This window comes from Hyperolius riggenbachi, chromosome 12, assembly GCF_040937935.1.
Source record: "Hyperolius riggenbachi isolate aHypRig1 chromosome 12, aHypRig1.pri, whole genome shotgun sequence".
NCBI lineage: Eukaryota > Metazoa > Chordata > Amphibia > Anura > Hyperoliidae > Hyperolius > Hyperolius riggenbachi.
In genome coordinates this window covers 82,422,590-82,446,342 of record NC_090657.1, presented here as the reverse complement: position 1 = coordinate 82,446,342, position 23,753 = coordinate 82,422,590, and the positions used below count along the sequence as shown (strand labels likewise).

The 23,753-nt window shown below is 46.0% G+C and overlaps 1 protein-coding gene across 1 annotated transcript; it reads right to left on the bottom strand.

Annotated features, from left to right (window-relative positions):
* Window positions 1-12,392: 12,392 nt before the first annotated feature.
* LOC137540950 (histone H2B 1.1-like) lies at window positions 12,393-12,776 on the bottom strand. Its single transcript, XM_068262124.1, has one exon. The coding sequence runs from the start codon at window positions 12,774-12,776 to the stop codon at window positions 12,393-12,395; it is 384 nt and encodes a 127-aa protein (XP_068118225.1).
* Between the last annotated feature and the right edge of the window lie 10,977 nt (window positions 12,777-23,753).

Here is a 23,753-nt window from a genome sequence, read left to right as displayed (position 1 = left end):
TCAGTTCTTCTTAGTATGGTCTATCTTGTAAACAATTAATATTTGCCTCATACTGCAATGCGCCAATCAATATCAATCAGGCTGCAGGACATATCTGATTGAATGTCAGTCAGAAAGCCACAACCACTAGCTTTGAATCTCCTGATGCAGTACACAGCTATGTGGCTGATGATTGCATATTACTCCTGTCTGCTACTACACACACACAATCAAATTTCTAATTTATTCAAAACCTTTGGAACTGAATTGTGGCATTTTAAGTAAATACATTTGCTAGTGGAGAGCAGAGAGTACAAGAACAGCCTGACTCTAAGCAGAAACCTGTGTGAATTTTGTGTTTTAAAGGGATGAAGTGACAACTGCTGGCTCAGCTGTCATATGAGCTTCCTCCTATCAGTAAGATCTAGTTTCATTGGCTACTTACCAGGTGATCATTGTGAGCCAATCACAGTGATCACAGAACGCCCGCATGAATCAAAGGCCTTGCGGTCCAGAAGTAGTTAATAGAAACCTGCAATGATAAAAAAAAAAAAAAAAGAGTTTCCTCTGGGGCTTCTGTCAGCCCTTTGCAGCCGCCCTGTGCCAGCGCCGATACTCAATGATCCTCTGGTCCGCCACCACGGCTCAGTTTCCATTGCAGGGAGAGTCCTACGCAGGCGCAGTACAGAATTTCTTGTACTGCACCTGCACAGGATGCACCCGGCGTAGTGGCCGGAGACTGAAGAAAGCAAACTGATCCACGACGGGGGACCGGAGGATCTTTGAGTACCGGCGTGGGCACAGGGCGGCTGCAGGGGGCTGGCAGAAGACTCAAGTAAGTAAAACTGTTCATTATTAAACAAAAAACGGCGGTGATGGCTGATGCTGCCCAGGATGCCCTTTTTTGGGGGGGAAAAAAACTCCCTAACAATTTTAGTAATTCATATCTTTGTTACTATTATGTTTTGTGTAATGCTGTAAACAACATTTGCAGCGATGTAACTCTAGCAGCAATTGATCAAAAAGCACCTTTATTGACTAACATTGTGCGCGCCAACATGTGCGATTCTAGCAATGCACTACATGTTCTGCGTCACAATGGAATCCTTTGCAAGGCATCACAACTGAGGAGGTGGGAACTGTTCAAAGACTTTTAATAGCACTGGGTGACAGTGCCATAACAGTGTCCATTACAGAAACACACATAAGTGTGAAAGTACCCCAAGTGTTGTAAACAGACAAGTATGAACAACAACAGATAATTATCTGACTTCAGTGGCATAGCTACAGAGCCATGGGAGTGTTTATATAACAGTCACATAAAAAAGCCCAGCACAGCCCGCCTGAACCTGTTATCCAGTCCAAGGAAAGCCACAGTGTGACAGACGTGCAAGCGGAGGGGCGAGCTTCCATATAGGCACAGGGGGCAATTGCCCCAGGGCCCCGCATCCATAGGGGCCACCAAGTGTCCCCCCTCACCCTAATAAATCATAAGGCCGCCGCTCCGCTTCTCTCTCCCCCCACAGATGGAGGTAGTGTCTTCGTTGTAGTGACTCTTTCCTGCACTTCCTGCTTCAAACGGAGAAACAGGAAGTGAAGGACTGGGTCAATACAGGGGAGACAGATGAAGGCAGCACCGCCGGGAACTTGGAGGAGGTGATTGTGTGGCATCCTACTGCCTCCGTCACACTGCGGGGGAAGAGAGTGAGCGAGCAGGGAGGGGGGCCTATGGCTCGGCAGCCACAGTGGGGGGCGCACAGGGGAGCCTCTATGGCTGACAGCTAATATAGTGGGATGGGGGCACATCAGGCTACTATACTGGAGATAAAGGGGGGCATCTGGCTAATTTCTGGGAGGAATTGGTGGGAGGAGCACAACTGGCTGTCTCTAGAGTTATGGGGGGAAGGGGGTCAGGGGGTTACCGGGTTACTTTTGCCCTGGCGCCCCATTGTAGCTGGAACCGGCCCTGGAGGCGGAAACAATTTGTTTATGACATCACCTCTATACAAAGTACATGGAGGTGTTGATATGTTCCTGGCTTTGCCCTCTTCCAGATGAAATATTGAGCTGATCATTTATAATGGCCAATATTAAGTTATATTTTAATCCCAGTCAATGTTAGATGTCAGTAGGTTTCATAAAGTGCTGTATTACAAATTGCAATAATTAGCCGGCTTCACCACATCACTGCTTATGTAAAGTTTTCCTTCTTTTTCTTTTTTTCCTTTTAATCATTTCAGGATGTGTGCCTGTTTAAACATAAGATAACATATAGGATCCAGGTGTTTTTATCATAAATCTTGATTTCAGAATAGTAGCTTCTGATCACCTTGTTTGACTGTATGAGGTCATTTGATTTGTAGTTGTTCTCCTGTTACTCCAAGCTTTGAAATAATCCACAGATGTTAAATTCCTGGGTTCTGTGTTTTTCCGCCCACTGTTATCCTTCATTGATGATGTCTGCTTTGAGTTCCGTGCTGACATCACCCTGACCAGCCACCCTGAGATACAGTGGAAGTTTGCCATCTATTTACTGTTGTAAGGGCCAGTTTCAACAATAATCGTAGAACTGTATTTTTTTTATCATTTAATGCTACAAAAAGTCATAATTCTTGGGGTCATGCTCACGTCTCTTTTTGTAAAAGCATTTTTTCCGTTAACCACTTGAGGACCTAGGGCTTTCTACCCCTTAAGGACCGGCCACTTTTTTTCCATTCAGACCACTGCAGCTTTCACGGTTTATTGCTCGCTCATACAACCTACCACCTAAATGAATTTTGGCTCCTTTTCTTGTCACTAATAAAGCTTTCTTTTGGTGCTATTTGATTGCTCCTGCGATTTTTACTTTTTATTATATTCATCAAAAAAGACATGAATTTTGGCAAAAAAATGATTTTTTTAACTTTCTGTGCTGACATTTTTCAAATAAAGTAAAATTTCTGTATACATGCAGCGCGAAAAATGTGGACAAACATGTTTTTGATAAAAAAACCCCATTCAGTGTATATTTATTGGTTTGGGTAAAAGTTATAGCGTTTACAAACTATGGTGCAAAAAGTGAATTTTCCCATTTTCAAGCATCTCTGACTTTTCTGACCCCCTGTCATGTTTCATGAGGGGCTAGAATTCCAGGATAGTATAAATACCCCCCAAATGACCCCATTTTGGAAAGAAGACATCCCAAAGTATTCACTGAGAGGCATAGTGAGTTCATAGAAGATATTATTTTTTGTCACAAGTAAGCGGAAAATGACACTTTGTGAGAAAAAAAAAAAAAAGTTTCCATTTCTTCTAACTTGCGACAAAAAAAAATGAAATCTGCCACGGACTCACCATGCCCCTCTCTGAATACCTTGAAGGGTCTACTTTCCAAAATGGGGTCATTTGTGGGGTGTGTTTACTGTCCTGACATTTTGGTGGGTGCTAAATTGTAAGCACCCCTGTAAAGCCTAAAGGTGCTCATTGGACTTTGGACCCCTTAGCGCAGTTAGGCTGCAAAAAAGTGCCACACATGTGGTATTGCCGTACTCAGGAGAAGTAGTATAATGTGTTTTGGGGTGTATTTTTACACATACCCATGCTGGGTGGGAGAAATATCTCTGTAAATGACAATTTGTTAATTTTTATAACACACAATTGTCCATTTACAGAGATCTTTCTCCCACTCAGCATGGGTATGTGTAAAAATACACCACAAAACACATTATACTACTTCTCCTGAGTACGGCGATACCACATGTGTGGCACTTTTTTGCACCCTAACTGCGCTAAAGGGCCCAAAGTCCAATGAGTACCTTTAGGATTTCACAGGTCATTTTGAGAAATTTCGTTTCAAGACTACTCCTCACGGTTTAGGGCCCCTAAAATGCTAGGGCAGTATAGGAACCCCACAAATGACCCCATTTTAGAAAGAAGACACCCCAAGGTATTCCGTTAGGAGTATGGTGAGTTCATAGAAGATTTTATTTTTTGTCAAAAGTTAGCGGAAAATGACACTTTGTGAAAAAACACAATTAAAATCAATTTCCGCTAACTTGTGACAAAAAATAAAATCTTCTATGAACTCGCCATACTACTAACGGAATACCTTGGGGTGTCTTCTTTCTAAAATGGGGTCATTAGTGGGGTTCCTATACTGCCCTGGCATTTTAGGGGCCCTAAACCGCGAGGAGTAGTCTTGAAACAAAAATGACCTGTGAAATCCTAAAGTTACTCATTGGACTTTGGGCCCCTTAGTGCAGTTAGGGTGCAAAAAAGTGCCACACATGTGGTATCGCCGTACTCGGGAGAAGTAGTATAATGTGTTTTGGGGTGTATTTTTACACATACCCATGCTGGGTGGGAGAAATACCTCTGTAAATGGACAATTGTGTGTAAAAAAATCAAAAGATTGTCATTTACAGAGGTATTTCTCCCACCCAGCATGGGTATGTGTAAAAATACACCCCAAAACACATTATACTACTTCTCCCGAGTACGGCGATACCACATGTGTGGCACTTTTTTGCACCCTAACTGCACTAAGGGGCCCAAAGTCCAATGAGTAACTTTAGGATTTCACAGGTCATTTTTGTTTCAAGACTACTCCTCGCGGTTTAGGGCCCCTAAAATGCCAGGGCAGTATAGGAACCCCACTAATGACCCCATTTTAGAAAGAAGACACCCCAAGGTATTCCGTTAGGAGTATGGTGAGTTCATAGAAGTTTTTATTTTTTTGTCACAAGTTAGCGGACATTGATTTTAATAGTTTTTTTTCACATAGTGTCATTTTCCGCTAACTTGTGACAAAAAATAAAATCTTCTATGAACTCACCATACTCCGTACGGAATACCTTTGGGTGTCTTCTTTCTAGAATGGGGTCATTTGTGGGGTTCCTATACTGCCCTGGCATTTTAGGGGCCCTAAACCGTGAGGAGTAGTCTTGAAACCAAATGTCGCAAAATGACCTGTGAAATCCTAAAGGTACTCATTGGACTTTGGGCCCCTTAGCGTACTTAGGGTGTAAAAAAGTGCCAGACATGTGGTACCGCCGTACTCAGGAGAAGTAGTATAATGCGTTTTGGGGTGTATTTTTACACATACCCATGCTAAGTGGGAGAAATATCTCTGTAAATGACAATTGTTTGATTTTTTTACACACAATTGTCCATTTACATAGAAATTTCTCCCACCCAGCATGGGTATGTGTAAAAATACACCCCAAAACACATTATACTACTTTTCCTGAGTACGGCGGTACCACATGTGTGACACTTTTTTGCAGCCTAGGTGCGCTAAGGGGCCCAACGTCCTATTCACAGATCATTTTGAAGCATTTGTTTTCTAGACTACTCCTCGCGGTTTAGGGGCCCTAAAATGCCAGGGCAGTATAGGAACCCCACAAGTGACCCCATTTTAGAAAGAAGACACCCCAAGGTATTCTGTTAGGTGTATGGCGAGTTCATAGAAGATTTTATTTTTTGTCACAAGTTAGTGAAAAATGACACTTTGTGAAAAAAAAACAATAAAAATTAATTTCCGCTAACTTTTGACAAAAAATAAAATCTTCTATGAACTCGTCATACACCTAACAAAATACCTTGGGGTGTCTTTTTTTCTAAAATGGGGTCACTTGTGGGGTTCCTATACCGCCCTGGCATTTTACAGGCCCAAAACCGTGAGTAGTCTGGAAACCAAATGTCTCAAAATGACTGTTCAGGGGTATAAGCATCTGCAAATTTTGATGACAGGTGGTCTATGAGGGGGCGAATTTTGTGGAACCGGTCATAAGCAGGGTGGCCTTTTAGATGACAGGTTGTATTGGGCCTGATCTGATGGATAGGAGTGCTAGGGGGGTGACAGGAGGTGATTGATGGGTGTCTCAGGGGGTGGTTAGAGGGGAAAATAGATGCAATCAATGCACTGGGGAGGTGATCGGAAGGGGGTCTGAGGGGGATCTGAGGGTTTGGCCGAGTGATCAGGAGCCCACACGGGGCAAATTGGGGCTTGATCTGATGGGTAGGTGTGCTAGGGTGTGACAGGAGGTGATTGATGGGTGTCTCAAGGTGTGATTAGAGGGGGGAATAGATGCAAGCAATGCACTGGCGAGGTGATCAGGGCTGGGGTCTGAGGGCATTCTGAGGGTGTGGGCGGGTGATTGAGTGCCCTAGGGGCAGATAGGGGTCTAATCTGATAGGTAGCAGTGACAGGGGGTGATTGATGGGTAATTAGTGGGTGTTTAGGGTAGAGAATAGATGGAAACACTGCGCTTGGGTGGTGATCTGATGTCGGATCTGCGGGCGATCTATTGGTGTGGGTGGGTGATCAGTTTGCCCGCAAGGGGCAGGTTAGGGGCTGATTGATGGGTGGCAGTGACAGCGGGTGATTGATGGGTGGCAGTGACAGGGGGTGATTGATGGGTGGCAGTGACAGGGGGTGATTGATGGGTGATAGGTGATTGGCAGGTGATTGACAGGTGATCAGTGGGTTATTACAGGGAAGGACAGATGTAAATATTGCACTGGCGAATTGATAAGGGGGGGGTCTGAGGGCAATCTGAGCGTGTAGGCGGGTGATTGGGTGCCCGCAAGGGGCAGATTAGGGTCTGATCTGATGGGTAACAGTGACAGGTGGTGATAGGGGGTGATTGATGGGTAATTAGTGGGTGTTTAGAGGAGAGAATAGATGTAAACGCTGCGCTTGGGTGGTGATCTGATGTCGGATCTGCGGGCGATCTATTTGTGTGGGTGGGTGATCAGATTGCCCGCAAGGGGCAGGTTAGGGGCTGATTGTTGGGTGGCAGTGACAGGGGGTGATTGATGGGTGATAGGTGATTGGCAGGTTATTGACAGGTGATCATTGGGTTATTACAGGGAAGGACAGATGTAATTAATGCACTGGCGAATTGATAAGGGGGGGGGGGGGGGGTCTGAGGGCAATCTGAGCGTGTGGGCGGGTGATTGGGTGCCCGCAAGGGGCAGATTAGGGTCTGATCTGATAGGTAACAGTGACAGGGGGTGATTGATGGGTGATTGATGGGTAATTAGTGGGTGTTTAGAGAAGATAACAGATGTAAACGATACATTTGGGAGGTAATCTGACGGCGGGTTTGCGGGCGATCTAATGGTGTGGGTGGGTGATCAGATTGCCCGCAAGGGGCAGGTTAGGGGCTGATTGATGGGTGGCAGTGACAGGGGGTGACAGGGGGTGATTGATGGGTGATAGGTGATTGGCAGGTGATTGACAGGTGATCAGTGGGTTATTACAGGGAAGAACAGATGTAATTAATGCACTGGTGAATTGATAAGGGGGGGTCAGAGGGCAATCTGAGCGTGTGGGCGGGTGATTGGGTGCCCGCAAAGGGGCAGATTAGGGTCTGATCTGATAGGTAAAAGTGACAGGTGGTGATAGGGGGTGATTGATGGGTGATTGATGGGTAATTAGTGGGTGTTTAGAGGAGAGAATAGATGTAAACAATGGATTTGGGAGGTGATCTGATGTCGGATCTGCGGGCGATCTATTGGTGTGGGGGGGTGATCAGATTGCCCGCAAGGGGCAGGTTAGGGGCTGATTGATGGGTGGCAGTGACAGGGGGTGATTGATGGGTGATTGACAGGTGATTGACAGGTGATTGACAGGTGATCAGGGGGATAGATGCATACAGTAAACAGGGGGGGGTGGTCTGGGGGGGGGGGTCTGGGGAGAATCTGAGGGGTGGGGGGTGATCAGGAGGGGGCAGGGAGCAGGGGGGGGGATAAAAAAAAAATAGCGTTGACAGATAGTGACAGGGAGTGATTGATGGGTGATTAGGGGGGTGATTGGGTGCAAACAGGGGTCTGGGGGGTGGGCAGGGGGGGTCTGATGGGTGCTGTGGGCGATCTGGGGCAGGGGGGGGGTAAAAAATCAGTGTGCTTGGTGCAGACTAGGGTGGCTGCAGCCTGCCCTGGTGGTCCCTCGGACACTGGGACCACCAGGGCAGGAGGCAGCCTGTATAATACACTTTGTAAACATTACAAAGTGTATTATACACTTTGTATGCGGCGATTGTCGGGTTAACATCCCGCCGGCGCTTCCGTATGGCCGGCGGGATGTTGCGGCGGGTGAGCGGCGCCAGGCGGAGGCGGAGGATCGCGTCACGGATGACGCGATCGCTCCGCCCATGCCCCTACAAGGACCGCCGCCATTTGTCAATACGGCGGTCCTTGCGGGGTGCACTTCCCGGCCGCCAATTGTACATACGGCGGTCGGGAAGTGGTTAACAGTGACATTTGTCTTTAAATTGATAACTAGCACACAGCACAAGTATCATGCGCTAAGAAAGATATATCAGTCAGGTCAGTGGCGTAGCAATAGGGGTTGCACAGGTTGCGACCGCATCGGGGCCCTTGGGCCAGAGGGGCCCCATATGACCCTCCCTTAACTGCAATATTAGCTCTCTACTGGTCCTGTGCTAATAATAATCACTTCTATAGATGCTTTGAATGTTAGTAATTATTAACAAACTGCTCCCCATCCCCTTTTTGCACCTCTGACACTGTGGTTGTCTTTGGCAGGTTTTAGGGCTGGTTCACACGGGCGTCTGCTGAGCTTTCGCTTGGCGCCGCGTTCAAACGCTAGCGTTTAAAAGCTAGCTTTTGAAGGCTTTTGGGAAGTGTTCAAGGCTAGCAGTTCTGGTCTCTGCTATTGTTTCCTGGCGTTTACCGCCTCTGAAAGCAACATGTTGCTTTCGAGACTAGACGCAACGCTGGGATCTACTGCCAGGCTTTCATGAAAGCCTGCAAAAGCCAGCTCTAAACGCTCCCATTCACTTGAATGGGAAAGCGGTAGATCCCAAAAAACGCCGCGTTTGAAACGCCGCTTAAACGCCACAAAAACGCCCATGTGAACCAGCCCTTAGGGCCGGTTCACACTTGCGGTTCCCTGCCAAACGGACCGGATGACCTGACCGGATCCGGACCGGATCCGGATCGGAACCGTACGGTTCTGATCCGGATCCGATCCGGATCTGGTCAGGTTGCATCAGGTGTTCATCAGGATGCGATCCGGATCCGTTTGGCAAAAGATAGTAGAAACCGAATAAAAATGTTGGGGTCTGGGAGGTCAGCAGAAGGTGGACCTGTGGAATCAGGCCCTCCGCTGTTTAGCACTCACCTCCACCTCCGAAATACTGCCAACATCTCCAGCACGTTTAAAGTCACTGCTGCTCCACTCCAAAATGCTTGCCCATGTGTCCCCATCCAAAATCGCCACTACAATACGCATAGGAAGTGGGGTAGAACATCCGGATTTTTAGCCAGTGTGTTGTGCGCTCTCCGGTTCTCATTGGTTTGTATTGGCCGGATGGTGCAGTCCGGCTCCGCTCCGGATACGGCTGCCGGAGGAGCCGGACCAAAAAATAGCGCATGTTGGGTCTTACGCCGGAGTCCGGATCCGGTCCGGACGAAACGGACGCATGTGAACGGACGCATAGGCTTTCATTGCTATGCTGTGCGTCCGTTCCGTCCGTTCTGCATGCGGTCCGGCTCCGGCACGGCGATTCCGGACGGCGACCGCTAATGTGAACCGGGCCTTAGTGAGCCATATTAATTGTTATTTATAAAGCGCATGGGGGGCTCCATGTAAAACTTGCACTGGGGCCAAGAGCTCCTTAGTCAGGTAACATGCTTTTGATATACAATGATCCCAATGAAGTTAATGCAGAGTTTTTGGAGCGTTTGCGCTTCAATGTAAAGTATTGAAGTGCTGGCAAATCGTTCATGAATAGCAATTTGTGTGTGATTTTAAATTACTGCAAACTGTAAAAAAAAATATGATAATTTGAAAGGACCAATCAGAATTAAAATCACTAATTACAAATCGCTATCACAATCCCTGGCAAAAAGCTTACACTTTTTAAAATCGTTACAATTGCAGGAAAATGCTCAATAAATCGATTGTAAATCCCTCATTAAAAACGCTAGCGATTGTGATAGCACTTTGTGATTTGTAGTGGGTTCCAGGCCTTACTGAGGTATGGTGGGAGTAATGTCACTTAAAGGGGAAATTTACCAAAAGATAGTGGTGGTGATGGGGGGGGGGGGGGGGGGGGAGTAAAATAAACCAATAGTGAGGAGTTAAAAAATAAAAAGCTTGATCAAAAAATGATTCATACATGCCGTGTAATTTGTTCATGTTGTTTGATCCACTGGGTGCCTACAGGTCATCATTTTTACTGCTGACAGACAAGGACAAAATAGGCAGCACCAACTGCCATTACTTATAAATACACCCTCTAAATCTTTATAAATAATACATATATACAAATAGAGGGAGATACTGCTTGTTTGGCAGTTGGAAGCAGCCATTATTTTCTACAATGCAATGAGGTTCACAGACAGGAAACTGTCAGGACCATGGCCATGACATCACATTGTGGGAGGGGTTTCATTACAATATCAGCCACACAGACACCCCTGAGGCACTATTCGAGAAAAGGTGATGATTTATTGTGGGAAAGCAGGTATTGGCCACTGACTGGATGAAGTTCAATCCTAGGTTAAGATTCCTTTTTCAAAACTGACCCATTGCTCTGAATCAGTTAAAGGCCAAATCAATGAGGCCCAGAGCACACCAAAAAGTGCTAGCGTAATCGCAAATGCACTTTTTGAAGTGATTTTTCAAAGCAATTCTAAGCATGTGAAGAGCGATTTTCTAGACATACCTAGCTATTTGTGGAGTGTTTTGGTGTAGCGTTTTTTATATTTTGTTACAGTAGAGCTGTAACTGAACAGCTTTTGTAACAAAAACGCTTGGAAAATCGCTCTGATCTAGCGCTTTTCAGAGTGATTTTCCACTTTCCTACACTTAACAGTGAGGCTGAATCGCCTCACAAATCAGCAGAAATGCTGCAGGATCTGTGTTTGCGTTTGGGAAAAAAACTCATCGCTCCGATGTGCTCCATCCCATTCAAATACATTAGCCAAGCGCTTTTCAAAGCGATGGCGATTCTAAAAGTGCTCAGAAGCGCTCTTGGTGTGCACCAGCCCCGAAACTACTTTTGTGGCAGTACCAGTGTAGAGAAAACGCACAGTATCTTCCTTTTATATTGCCTAACCTAGGTTCAGTCCAAGGCCTCTGCGAAAGCCTGATCTTTAAATGACAGCACCCTGAGTGCATTGTTCTCCACCTCACGCCATACGCTTCTCTGTCTGTCACCACGCTATTGTCACGTCTCCCACAGAAACAAATGTGTAGTTTAGCTACGGCAAAGCAAGGTGTCTGTAGAGGACTCGGCCCACTGAACTATTGCCCGAGGAATTGATTTCCTTTGGGGAACAAACATTGTGCATGTGTATGTATGTTCTGACTTTGCAAGTTTTTCCGGTTTATCCTCTTTCTACTTTTATTTGCCCATGTGTGGGCGTTCCTGTGCCTAGGGTAGAATAATAATAATAAAAATAATAAAGTGGTTTTATTGGACAGAAACAAATCATTTACATTTAGGTTCATGCATAACTCTAACTACAATATAGGGTTTATAGCAAGAAATCAACATATTATCAGTTTTGAGGCAGATCATCCACATGGCAACTTATGCAGGTGCCTTGGGCCTGGAGAGAGACCAGGGACCCGCTTCATGCTATGCCCGACCCCAACAAATCACTTGCCTAGAGCCCTATTTCATCTCAATCCGCCTCTGGTTATCATTATGCATGTGCTGCAGTGGGCAGGAGTAGAATTTATCTTTTTACTAATATTATGCCATAATTGAATAAAAGGAGAAAAAAATAGATAGCCTATGAAAAAAGGAAACAAATAAGATATTGGAGTCTGTGTGGATAGCAAGGCTTTGTATCTGGGTAGAACCTTCAAAAAAAATACACACAAAAACAAAAAATACACAAACAGGAGACCAGGAAACACAATTTGTGTCGTAAGTCAGCAGAAATTAGAATCAGAATGAAAATAGATATCCTACTCACAAACCCAGGTTGCACCAATGCAACCACCAACAGCGCCTAACACTGGTTTCCTGCCACATCCCCAAAATATACTGATAAGTCTATTGGCTTCACCCCAAATGGCCCTAGAAATGATGGACATGTGACTATAGTAGCGATTAGATTGTGAACCCCTAATAAGGTAACAAGGATAATACTCTGTACAGAGCTGGGGAAGATGCAAGCGCTTTATAAAAACTAAAATGGTAAAAAAAAGTATGTGCATATACTCTGGATAACAATCTCTCTCCCTGTGAGACTAAAGGGTCTCAACCCACCAAGGAAGGTAACAAGGGTAATTGGGATGTAGGAGGCACCTAAAAACAAATAATTGTTTTATTATTTTTGGAGGTACCTCTTAAATTCTATCTTCCGGCGCCTGGCCAGGGCAGCCACGGTCACATAGGCTCTCTGCACTGACCTTTGGGTTTCCTGTGTAGTCGGGTGAGAGGCGATTACTTGGCGCTGGTGTACTTGGTGACGGCCTTGGTGCCCTCGGACACGGCGTGCTTGGCCAGCTCTCCCGGCAGCAGCAGGCGGACAGCGGTCTGGATCTCCCGGGAGGTGATGGTGGAGCGCTTGTTGTAATAAGCCAGGCGGGAAGCTTCCCCGGAGATGCGCTCGAAGATGTCATTGACGAAGGAGTTCATGATACTCATGGCCTTGGAAGAGATGCCGGTGTCGGGGTGCACCTGCTTCAGCACCTTGTACACGTAGATGGCGTAGCTCTCCTTCCTGGTCTTCCTGCGCTTCTTGCCGTCCTTCTTCTGAGTCTTGCTCACCGCTTTCTTAGAGCCCTTTTTGGGCGCCGGGGCGGACTTAGCTGGTTCAGGCGCCATGATGATTCTCACTGAGGTCTGCACCCCAGAAGTCGAGTTCCTAGCCATCATCTGCAGACCACAGTACTCCACCAGAGAGTTCTCATCGCTCATTCTCATTGGAGTCTACATCCCACCTGACGCTAGCACCAAAGATGCTGTGCGAGCACTCAGCGATAGCATCTCACGGTGGGAGACCACCTATCCAGAGGCCCTCTTCATCATCCTGGGCGACTTTAACAATGCAAATCTGCGTCAGGAGATGCCCCGCTACAAGCAGCACATCACCTGCCCCACCAGGCATCACAACACCCTGGATCACTGCTACACGGTCCACAAGGACGCATACAAGGCCACCCAGGGCGCCCCCTTGGGGAACTCCGACCACAACCTAATCCATCTGATCCCTACCTACAGGAGGCTCCTTGAGACTGCCGAGCCCACTGTCAGGACTGTGAAAAAGTGGACAGAAGAGGCTAAACTGGAGCTTCAGGCTTGCTTCAACCACACCGACTGGTCATCCCTGGAGGCACCCACCCTTGACGAATGTTCAGAGAATGTCACCGCTTACATTCGTTTTTGTGAAGAAATGTGCATCCCTTCTAAGACCTTCAAAGCCTTCCCCAATGACAAGCCTTGGTTCAACAATAACCTGCGCCAACTTCAAAAACGCAAGGAGCAGGTGCACAAGGCCGGCTCCCCAGAAGAGTTCAGGGAGGCCAGGTTCGCCCTGAAATGGGAACTGCGTGTCGCAAAGAGAGCCTACTCTGACAAACTGGGCCTCCACCTTCAGTCCAACAACTCGAGGGAGGTATGGCAAGGCCTCAAAGCGGTCACTAACTTCAAACCCCCTCCCCAACTGGTGACCCCGAGCACCCAACTGGCCGAGGAACTCAACGAGTTCTACTGTAGGTTCGAGCAACAGCCTAAGCAGCTCGGAGCCCCAGGGCCAATGATGAAGATAGCGGCTCCCTCCGCACAGAGAGATCAAGATATTTCTGCACCTGCCGCAGTCCAGGAAAAAGAAGTTCTCAGGCTACTTCGCAAGCTCAACCCCCGGAAAGCTTCAGGCCCGGATGGTGTTTCATCAAACTGCCTAAGAACCTGTGCGAATCAGTTGGCTCCGGTGCTCACCACTCTGTTCAAGAGGTCACTAGCGGAAGGCTCAGTCCCCTCCTGTCTCAAGAGGTCCACAATCATACCAGTCCCCAAAAAGCCAGGCAGCACAGACCTCAACAATTTCAGACCCGTGGCTCTAACATCTACCATCATGAAGGTCCTAGAATGGCTAGTCCTCGCTCATCTCAAAAGCACCACCGATGCACTTTTAGACCCTCTCCAATTCGCATACAGGGCCAACAGATCCATAGAGGACGCCATAAACATCAGCCTAGCATACATCATGGAGCACCTTGACAGGCCTGACTCCTACGCCAGAATCCTGTTCCTGGACTTCAGCTCGGCCTTTAACACAATCTGCCCAGACACCCTGGTCGATAACCTGGCGCAGCTCGGTGTTGAACCCATGCTTTGCGCATGGGTCAAGAGTTTCCTCACGGACAGGACACAACAGGTCAAGCTCAGCAACTGCTCCTCCAGCGTGAGGACGACCAATACAGGGGCACCTCAAGAATGTGTACTGTCCCCGCTTCTGTTCTCCATGTACACCAATAACTGCAGCTCCTCCTCGGACTCAAGGTAATCAAATTTGCCGACGACACAACGATCATCTGCCTCATCAGCAGCAATGGAGAGCGAGACTACCGCAGGGAGATAGAAAGAATCTGCAATTGATGCAAGGACAACAACCTTGTCCTCAACGCAACAAAGACTGTTGAGCTGATTGTTGACTTCAGGAAAAACTCTACTACTCCCCCTCCAGTCTACATAGGGGAGACCGAAGTCTCCAGAGAATCATCGGTCCGGTTCCTTGGCACAACCTTATCCACTGACCTTAGATGGGGGCAGAACACTATCACTATCAAAATTCAGAAGAAGGCACAGCAGAGGCTATTTTTCCTGCGCCAACTCAAAAAATTTGGTATGCCTCGAGAGCTGCTGACCAGCTTCTACACCGCCACCACGGAGTCTATACTTTGCTCCTCAGTCATCGTCTGGTATGCCGGCGCAACGGCTGGTGACAGATATAAACTGCAAAGAATCATTAGTGAGGCAGAAAGGATCATCGGATCACCCCTGCCACCTCTAGATTTCCTCCACACGGCTAGGATGAGGAAAAGGGCCACCAGGATCTCCTGTGACCCCTCCCACCCTGGCAGCCGTTTCTTTGGCCCTCCCATCTGGCCGGTGCTTCCGAACTATCCGATCCAAAACCACCAGGCGCAGGAATTCTTTCTTCACCAAGGCAATTTTATTGCTTAACAACCCCTGACTCCTGACTGTGGCGTTCACTGCCTTTTTGCTCTGCGCCTCACACACTACCGGATGCCATTGCACTGTTAATGTTGCTAGTATGTGTAACTATAGCTTTAAATGTACTTTAAATGTATTGTATTGTTAATGTTGCCAGTATGTGTAATTTGTAGCTGTTTATGTAATACTGTTGTTGTGTACTTTGCCTAAAGCCATGTGTACCACAAGCAATTCCGAGTATGGCACCACCGTACTTGGCGAATAAATCCATCTTGAATCTTGAATCTTGAAATTCCTATAATCTGTGTGGATGGCACCAATAATTTGCAGAGTAATGAATTAGTGTTACATTCTATACATGAACCAAGTACCTATGTAACACATACAGCCCTATAACTTAAGCTGAATTCTCACCACCCGACAGAGGAGGATGGATCCAGCGACGTCCCCCTGACAATGAGCGTTCCACGATTCATCTTCTGGCTGGCGGGTACACACAACATCACATGACGTCATCACGGTTGTTATCACCGCACATCGCTAAGCGTCTGTAACGAGCAGTGCAGACAGTCCCTTACTAAGAAAAACACCAGAATACCCAATCAGTTCAGGGTGACTCCTAACCCACCAGGAAATTATAGGGGACTAAGAGACCGAAAAGCCCTCCTACTAAAAAGCAAACGCTCAGTATAGTTTGCCTTCTTAAAACAGAAGATATTTGCAATAATTCAGCTTTAAGTGAACAACTGTGGTTACCCACAATGCATCACTACTGAATATGCAAATTATCTCTTTATGTCCCTGAAGCCAAGCCTGTTGGGTTGGTGTGGCTCTGTAAAATGTATAAGCTATAGACTTGCTATACACCTGCGGTTCTAGATGTAAGCCTGGCATCAGGGGCATAAAGAGATCATTTGCATATTCAGTAGCGGTGCATTGTGGGTAGCCACAGTTGCTTACTTGAAGCTTAATTATCGCAAATACCTTCTGTTTTAAGAAGGCAAATCACAATGAGAAAAACAACCAAATTGAACAATATTTGCCACGCTGCCTTCCAGTGTCTGACACTCTGACACCTCCCCATGTACAGCAGTATATTTCCATGTCGTGAAACACATCACAGATTGTTTTAAGTAACTTTATTTGTACTCAGAGACATTTTTAACGCTCTGGAGGCCTTTTAACAGTTTATAGTCTCACTAATTCCGCTCTTCCCAAGCACTACAATGCATTCCACAAAAGTATTGACATTGTGGAGAATTCCAGTGGAGCAGAATTTGCTGATTCCACTCCACTCATCCCTAGTTATGACATGATGTGTTTTTCAGATTGCTGATTTTATTACTCATTGCCGTGTCCCTGACTACCTTAAAGGACTCCTGAGGCAAAAAGCGAAATCTACCTTTACTTACGTGGGCCTTCTTCCAGCCCATAGAAGTCATTTGGGTACCTCTCCGCAGCTCCAGTCTTCCTCGGTGTCCCTCTGGCTGCCTGTAACTAGGATGTGAGACCCATCCGCAGTTCAGCGCTTCTGCACATGTGTGGGTGCGTGCGAGTGCCCACATGCGCACTGTGCTGGTGCAGAAGCTGCTTACACATGCTCTTGCATGCGCAGAAGTGCCGACCTGCCGATGGGTCTGGGATCCTTACAGGTGGCCAGTGGGTCACTGAGGAGGACCAGAGCTGCAGCAAGGAACCCAAATGACTTCTAAGGGCTGGAGGAAGCCCCAGGTAGGTAAAGAAAGATTAAGCTTTTTGCCTCTGGAGTCTTTTAAAACCATCTTCAATAAAACCATCTTCAAGCAGACCGTCACAGCAGAGCAGAACTTTTCATACTTGTTTGGATCTTTAGTGTACATTGAGTAATAAATGGATAGAATATAGAAATACAGAGACACCAAGAATAATAAAAAGTTTGAAAACAGTTTCAAAGGAGAATAAGCAGCAAACTTACTTCCAAGGACGTAGGCACTTGGTCATGGTACAGGTGTATTAAAGAGTACAATTGGTGAAAAAATACACCTGATTACCTGCCAATCCATGCAGTAGTAATAGAGAGCCTTACATTGTATATTTTTCACCAATGGTCCTCTTTAAGGTGCTAATTATTGACCTGAAGAAATGCGAATACCTAAGACACACATTGTCATTGCGTTGTGTCCAATAAACTTTTTACCTATTTGGGTTGTTTTTCTCCTGGGAGGTAAGTCCAGCATATATCCTACTTTTTAACAGTTTTTAAACTTTTTATTATTTTTTGGCACCTCCATTGAATTTGTATATAATATCTACCTTTGGTGGGAGGTTGGGGATAGATTAATGCTGCTCCCATTACCCTTCTCACTTTGAAGTGAGACTTTCATTGGGATCCGCTCCTGGATCCAAGTGAGAATGGGTTTGTGATCCCTACATGCCTTTGTGCTTTTGCATTTTAGGAGACCATTGCTGGCAAATACTCATTCTTTGTATTCTTCATGGTGGGCCATTTATATGCATACACCTTATCTATGGATACACCCCATATACCACACCATACCATCCATTTTTTTCTTCCAATAGTCTTGGAGGGATCTATCCAATGTGGGTTAGTGTCATACCAATAGCCGTGGTTGTGTTTGTTAACTTCACCATTCACATAAAATTGTGTATTTATATAAATGGCCCACCCTGTATATCCCTTTGTATTTAATTTACTACATTAAATTGGCTCTTGGTATCCACATCGTATTTTTCCCTTAGAATCATCTCGTAGCCACTATGCAATTTTTCCGACAATTTTTTCCAACAACCAGCTTTTTTTTTTTTAGCGATCAAACAAACAAACAAACACAGAACATTTATATCGCGCTTTTCTCCTGGCGGACTCAAAGCGCCAGAGCTGCAGCCACTAGGACGCGCTCTATAGGCCGTAGCAGTGTTAGGGAGACTTGCCCAAAGTCTCCTACTGAATAGGTGCTGGCTTACTGAACAGGCAGAGCCGAGATTCGAACCCTGGTCTCCTGTGTCAGAGGCAGAGCCCTTAACCATTACACCATCCAGCGATGAGCGATTATTTCCATGATCTCTGGGTACAGGCACCCGATTACGTGAACAATGTACGACAGTGTGCGGCAACAACGTCGGTCATGATGGATCGGATCTTTAAGATCCCTGACGACTCCCGTGCAAAGTACAGCGACCACTTGAACTTTCATTCGTGCCCGTCGTGTGCCGCTGCGTGACATCGCGTATACCCGCCGGCAGGTAGATGGATCGGGGAACGCTCTTAGTCGTCGGGCATCGCTGGGATCCATCTCCCTGCATCATGACGGGAGTATTCAGCTTTACACTCTATATACCATAAACAGTTTCGCTTGTGACTTCTAATGCTAAACTTAGCTTATATCTAATCTTTTTTTTTTTAATGCCTATGTTCACAAATAAAAGTGTAATGTTCTTGACACACATTTCCTACTCCTTCAAAGTGTGACTATTCAGTATTTGCACTCATAACTTTCACAACAGTGCAGGCATGGGAAGCATTTCCCGTCCCAGTTGAAAGCAAATCGTTAACTTGCATGTGGGGACATATCAAATTTATAGTGTGTGCATTTCTGAAATGCTAAATCCACAGTGACTTTTTGCCAATTACTTTAATCCAAATAACACAGAAACCAGTTACCATTTATTAATTTCTGTAATACAATTAAGCTTTACAAATGTACTTATGTATTCAAACAAATAGAATTAATATTCTGATGCAACTACAAAGGAAGCCTTCCCTGTTTTGTTGCTGAACCATTCCATAGCTGCTGGGGTGGTAGATAGCAATACTTCCTACTAATGCAGAACTCAAAAGCCAGCTGGATAGGACTTAAAGGGAACCAGAGCTGAAAATAGATTTTATACATACCTGGGGCTTCCTCCAGCCCCATACGCGCTGATCGATCCCACGCCGCCATCCTCCTCTGCTCACAGCTACGAGAACCGGCTCCGCGCTGTTCTGTCAGTCGGAGCCAGTCTAGCTTAGCAGAAGAATACTACAAAAAAATCGGACTTCTAATCAACAATGGGTGCAGTGGGTGGGATTCTTTTTCTGCATTTTAGCTCAAAGGAGATTCCCACAACATGGTGCCACTCATGTTTCCTCCTCAATCCTTTACCCACAGAGCAGCGTATCTGTACAGTAATTGTTCCAAAACGACTGCTCAAAGCCATCTTTAACTACTTCCAGATCCCTGCTATGCATATCTACACCCCTGTAAACTTTACTTGCGGATCAGGGGCATAACTATGCATATTTGTTTACTTAATGCCACCTTTCGCGATCCCAAGTGCGCTCCCATTCACCTTCAATGCAATCTCGACGCTCCGTGATAGATGAATAGGAAACAGCTGTTCCCAAAGCTGATCACAGTTCCTGTGATGAATGAAAGCTGGTGTCAGCGAGGCACCGGCATTCATTCGCAAAAGTGGAAGTAAACGGATACACATAACTCTTCCTTGTACTGTTTACTGTACACAAGAAATTATGATGGTATGATGTTTTCTAGTGGTTCTGCCTATAAATTCACTACAGGTATTATACTGTATGTAGATACAAAAGGCATGCAGAACTGTTTAGAATTGATTCTACTCCTTGGTCGTTGTACAGAAAAAGTGTGTTCTGGATATCCTCTATCTCTAAATTTAGTTTTTAATGTCTCCTTATCATCAACCAAAGTTGAATCATCAGAGATAATGCTCTCAATCCAGGTAAGTTGGCCAACAGGAATTGCGTCTTTAACTGAAGGCGGATGGAAGCTTTGGTAATGTAACAGGGAATTCCTGTCAGTGGGTTACAGCGGGGTGACATGGGAGTTTTTTTCCCCCCAGCTCTAATTGGTCTGCCTGAGCATCTGTTATACCGGACGCAGCACTATTGGTTAGTGGCGGCTATTCGCGTCATTGGCTGATGCCTGTGATGACGTCTCTCCCCACCCTGCTCACTCGCGGCCATAGGACTTATATGGATAGGCGGAAACATTTGCTCCGGAGTGTGTTGCGGCAGATGGGTTTACCTATGCACCTGGGGCGGCTCCATAGGGGATCTTCTACACAGTTAGGGCCCGTTCAGATCACAAATGTGGATGGCCATGCGTGCGGAATGCAACGCGTACGAATGCACGCCATCCGCGTTTGTGTGCGTTGCGTGGCTGATCCCATTACTGAAAAGCGAATAGGACAGCCGCGCGTTTTTACAAAATCTGCGTGCAGCATGCGTTCCCGGACAGCACAGGTCCGGAAAGTATGTAGTGTGAACATCAGACAGTGCACTCTATGCACTGTCTGATGTCGTGCGTGTCGGCTTCCTGCACGCGTTTCCAAAACGCGACTGGAAACGTGTGCAGTCTGAACGGGCCCTTAAATAGTTTCTGACAGTCTTCTATCATGTCCGCATTGTGCCTCTGCTTATGTGATTGGCTGACATGATTTTCAAACAATTGGATAATTAGGTGATGTTTACTATATAAAGAGGGCTTGTCCCATTATGTTTGATGACAGCATGGCTTGAGAAAGGGCGCATAGGCTTGAAACAGCGGGCTGTCACCATTGCCATATTTTTACACTGACTTGGATGTCACTTTAACGATTTCCTAAATAAAGAGCTACTTTTTACTTCTTTATGTGGTGCCAGCCTCATCTGCTTGCTGACTAATCGGTCTCTCAGGTACTGAGACCTTGGGATTTGGCACGCTTTTTTCAAAGGTCCTTTTTGCTTGGGTCCTCCTCCAATCCTGTTGTTTGTGATATAAAATATAATTTTTAACAAAAAGTACTGCCCAGAGAAAGCCTAGTTTGTCCCACAAAATATAATGTATACAGTAGATCATGGGAGAAATATGATGTGAAAATTGCTGCGGTTTATAAGGGGAAACGTTCTGTGGTAGGGAAGTGGTTAAAGATTGTTTCAAACAACAATTACAAGTGTTACATAGCTTATGCTACTTATTTTTTTATTTAGCTTTTCTATTTAAACTAAAAACTTGAAGTATTAAAAAAAAGGCATGGAACTAATCAAACATTTGTACTTAAAACAAAAAAAATCTAATTAAAACCCAGACTGTGAATCCACCCCTGAAGTACAATAACGGATCAATTAAAAACATGCCAAAATGGTATAAAAAAAAAGTAAAAGTTAGACTCAAATGCATAATGCAGTAATCGGTATACAGCAAAGTCCCCGTTATCCGGCATCCACGGGGATTGGCTGAGGCTGGATAAGTGTGATTTCTGGTTGCTTGAGACTCAATGTTAAAAATAGGCCTAGTTAATACAGTACATTCCCAGACTCTGTATACATACCCATAGGCGAACAGGCACAAGTTGAGACACCAGAATATCTGCAGGAATCCTGCAGCTCATAGCACTGCCCCCTTTCTTTCCCTGATACGGTTGACTTTGCATAGAGCAGCAGCGTGTGTATAGACCATGGAGCAGCAGTGTGTGCACAGAGCATGGAGCAGCAGCATGTGTATAAAGCATGGAGCAACTCTGGGGAACTTAACAGAGTCAGGTATGAGCACAGCCCTGTGCCCTGTGTGAATGCTTCACTTTTCCCTTTATTGTCCTCATTATTATCTGTATCCAAACTGCTCCTGATCGATCCTGTTGTCCGTCGACGAGAAATTGTATTGTGTGTACCCAGCATAATGTCCTACCATATTATTATACTGTATTGTGCATGGATGAGGGAGACCTTTCAGGAATCCCCCCTTTTGAAAATCCTGGGTTTGCCCCTGATACTATGAACTCAGTATTAAATGTTAAATACAGTAATTGAAAGTATATTAACCTTGTGAGGGCCATGGAATCCAGTCTTTAAAGAGAGTCTGAAGCCTTATAAAAATAATATTTTTATTTGACATTTATCTTCTGCAATTACACCAGTGCTAAAACGCTGCATTCCCGCGTCCGAATGCTGTATTTAAACCCCCCAAATATTGGGGCAAAATTCCACGACTTTCCAAGTCGTTAATTTTGCTGCCCGCTGTAGCTCTGCCTCCATTAGCGTCAATCCCTGCTGTTTGCCGCCCCTCTCAGTGAAAGAAGACTGAGTGACGGCAATCAGCGGGGATTGACGGGAGTAGAGGCAGCTCTGCCTCTATCAGGAAGCACGCCCCACATTTTGCCCTGGGGATTTGGGGGGTTTAATGACAGCATTCTGCCGCGGGAATGCAGCGTTTTAGCACTGGTGCAGAATAGAATATTGCAGACGGTAAATGTCAAATAAAAATAGGATTTTTATAAGGCTTCAGACTCTCTTTAAAGGGAAGGTTCAGGGACGATTAAAAAAAAATAAAAATCCGCATCCACTTACCTGGGGCTTCCTCCAGCCCGTGGCAGGCAGGAGGTGCCCTCGGCGCCGCTCCGCAGGCTCCCGCTGGTCTCCGGTGGCGCGCCCGACCTGGCCCGGCCGGCGGCGAGGTCGGGCTTCTTCTGCGTTCCAAAATGTACCTCACGGCGGCGCGCTGACGTCATCGGACGTCCTCCAGGCTGTACAGCCTGGAGGACGTCCGATGACGTCAGCGCGCCGCCGTGAGGTGCATTTTGGAACACAGAAGAAGCCCGACCTCGCCGCCGGCCTGGCCGGGCGCGCCACCGGAGACCACCGGGAGCCTGCGGAGCGGCGCCGAGGGCACCTCCTGCCTGCCACGGGCTGGAGGAAGCCCCAGATAAGTGGATGCGGATTTTTATTTTTTTATAATCGTCCCTTTAAGCACAGCAGAGCCTTCAAAAAGCCTAAAAAGTTGGCCTTCACCACTGTCAGTACTGCCCAAGATTTGTTCCGGTTGGTTGAGACTTCTGGTTAGTTGAGTTCTGGATAAGTGGGACTCCGCTGTATTCAGATACGCAATTAAATAATAGATAATGGGATACGATTTTTAATTCTGTATGCCATGTCCACAGGCAGAAATACACCTAATGGCATGTAAAAGTCTTTTGATTGATGCCACATAAATAAATTCACATTCCATCTATGATGTAAGCCTCAAGGAATCCTACTTTTCAATTTATGTATCCAATAAACTTTCCTTTCCAGAAGTATGTGTTGCATGTCACCTCCTTGTTTAGGCGGTATCATTCTTTCAACTTCCTGAAAAGTAAATCCTTCTGTATTGGCATCATCAATCGGCAAGCAGTGTTTGGAAGCATATTAGGAATACAGGGCCAGGAATTCTTAATCAGGGCCAGGAATAATCAATCTTAAAATGGTTTGGAAACATATTAGCAACTCAGGGCCAAGAACTACAATCAGGGCCAGGAACTAAAATCAGGGCCAGGAACTAAAATCAGGGCCAGGAAGAATCATGGCAATTTTTAGCAATCCAAATCCCGGGATTCTGTCGTCATGCACCCCACATAGTGACAAGTACAAATATTGCATGTGATCACATCAATTAAAAACTTGCTATTGATGTTTATCTGTAAACCACACAGCGTGATCCATGTGCATACCTCCCAACTTTTTGAAATAGAGGGACACTTAGGTCACGCCCCTGCCACACCCCTAGTCACTTCCCCGACACACCCCTAGGCATGCATGCCATAAAGACTTAAAGAGGACCCAAACCAAACATTTTTTTAATTCAAAATATTTAGTTG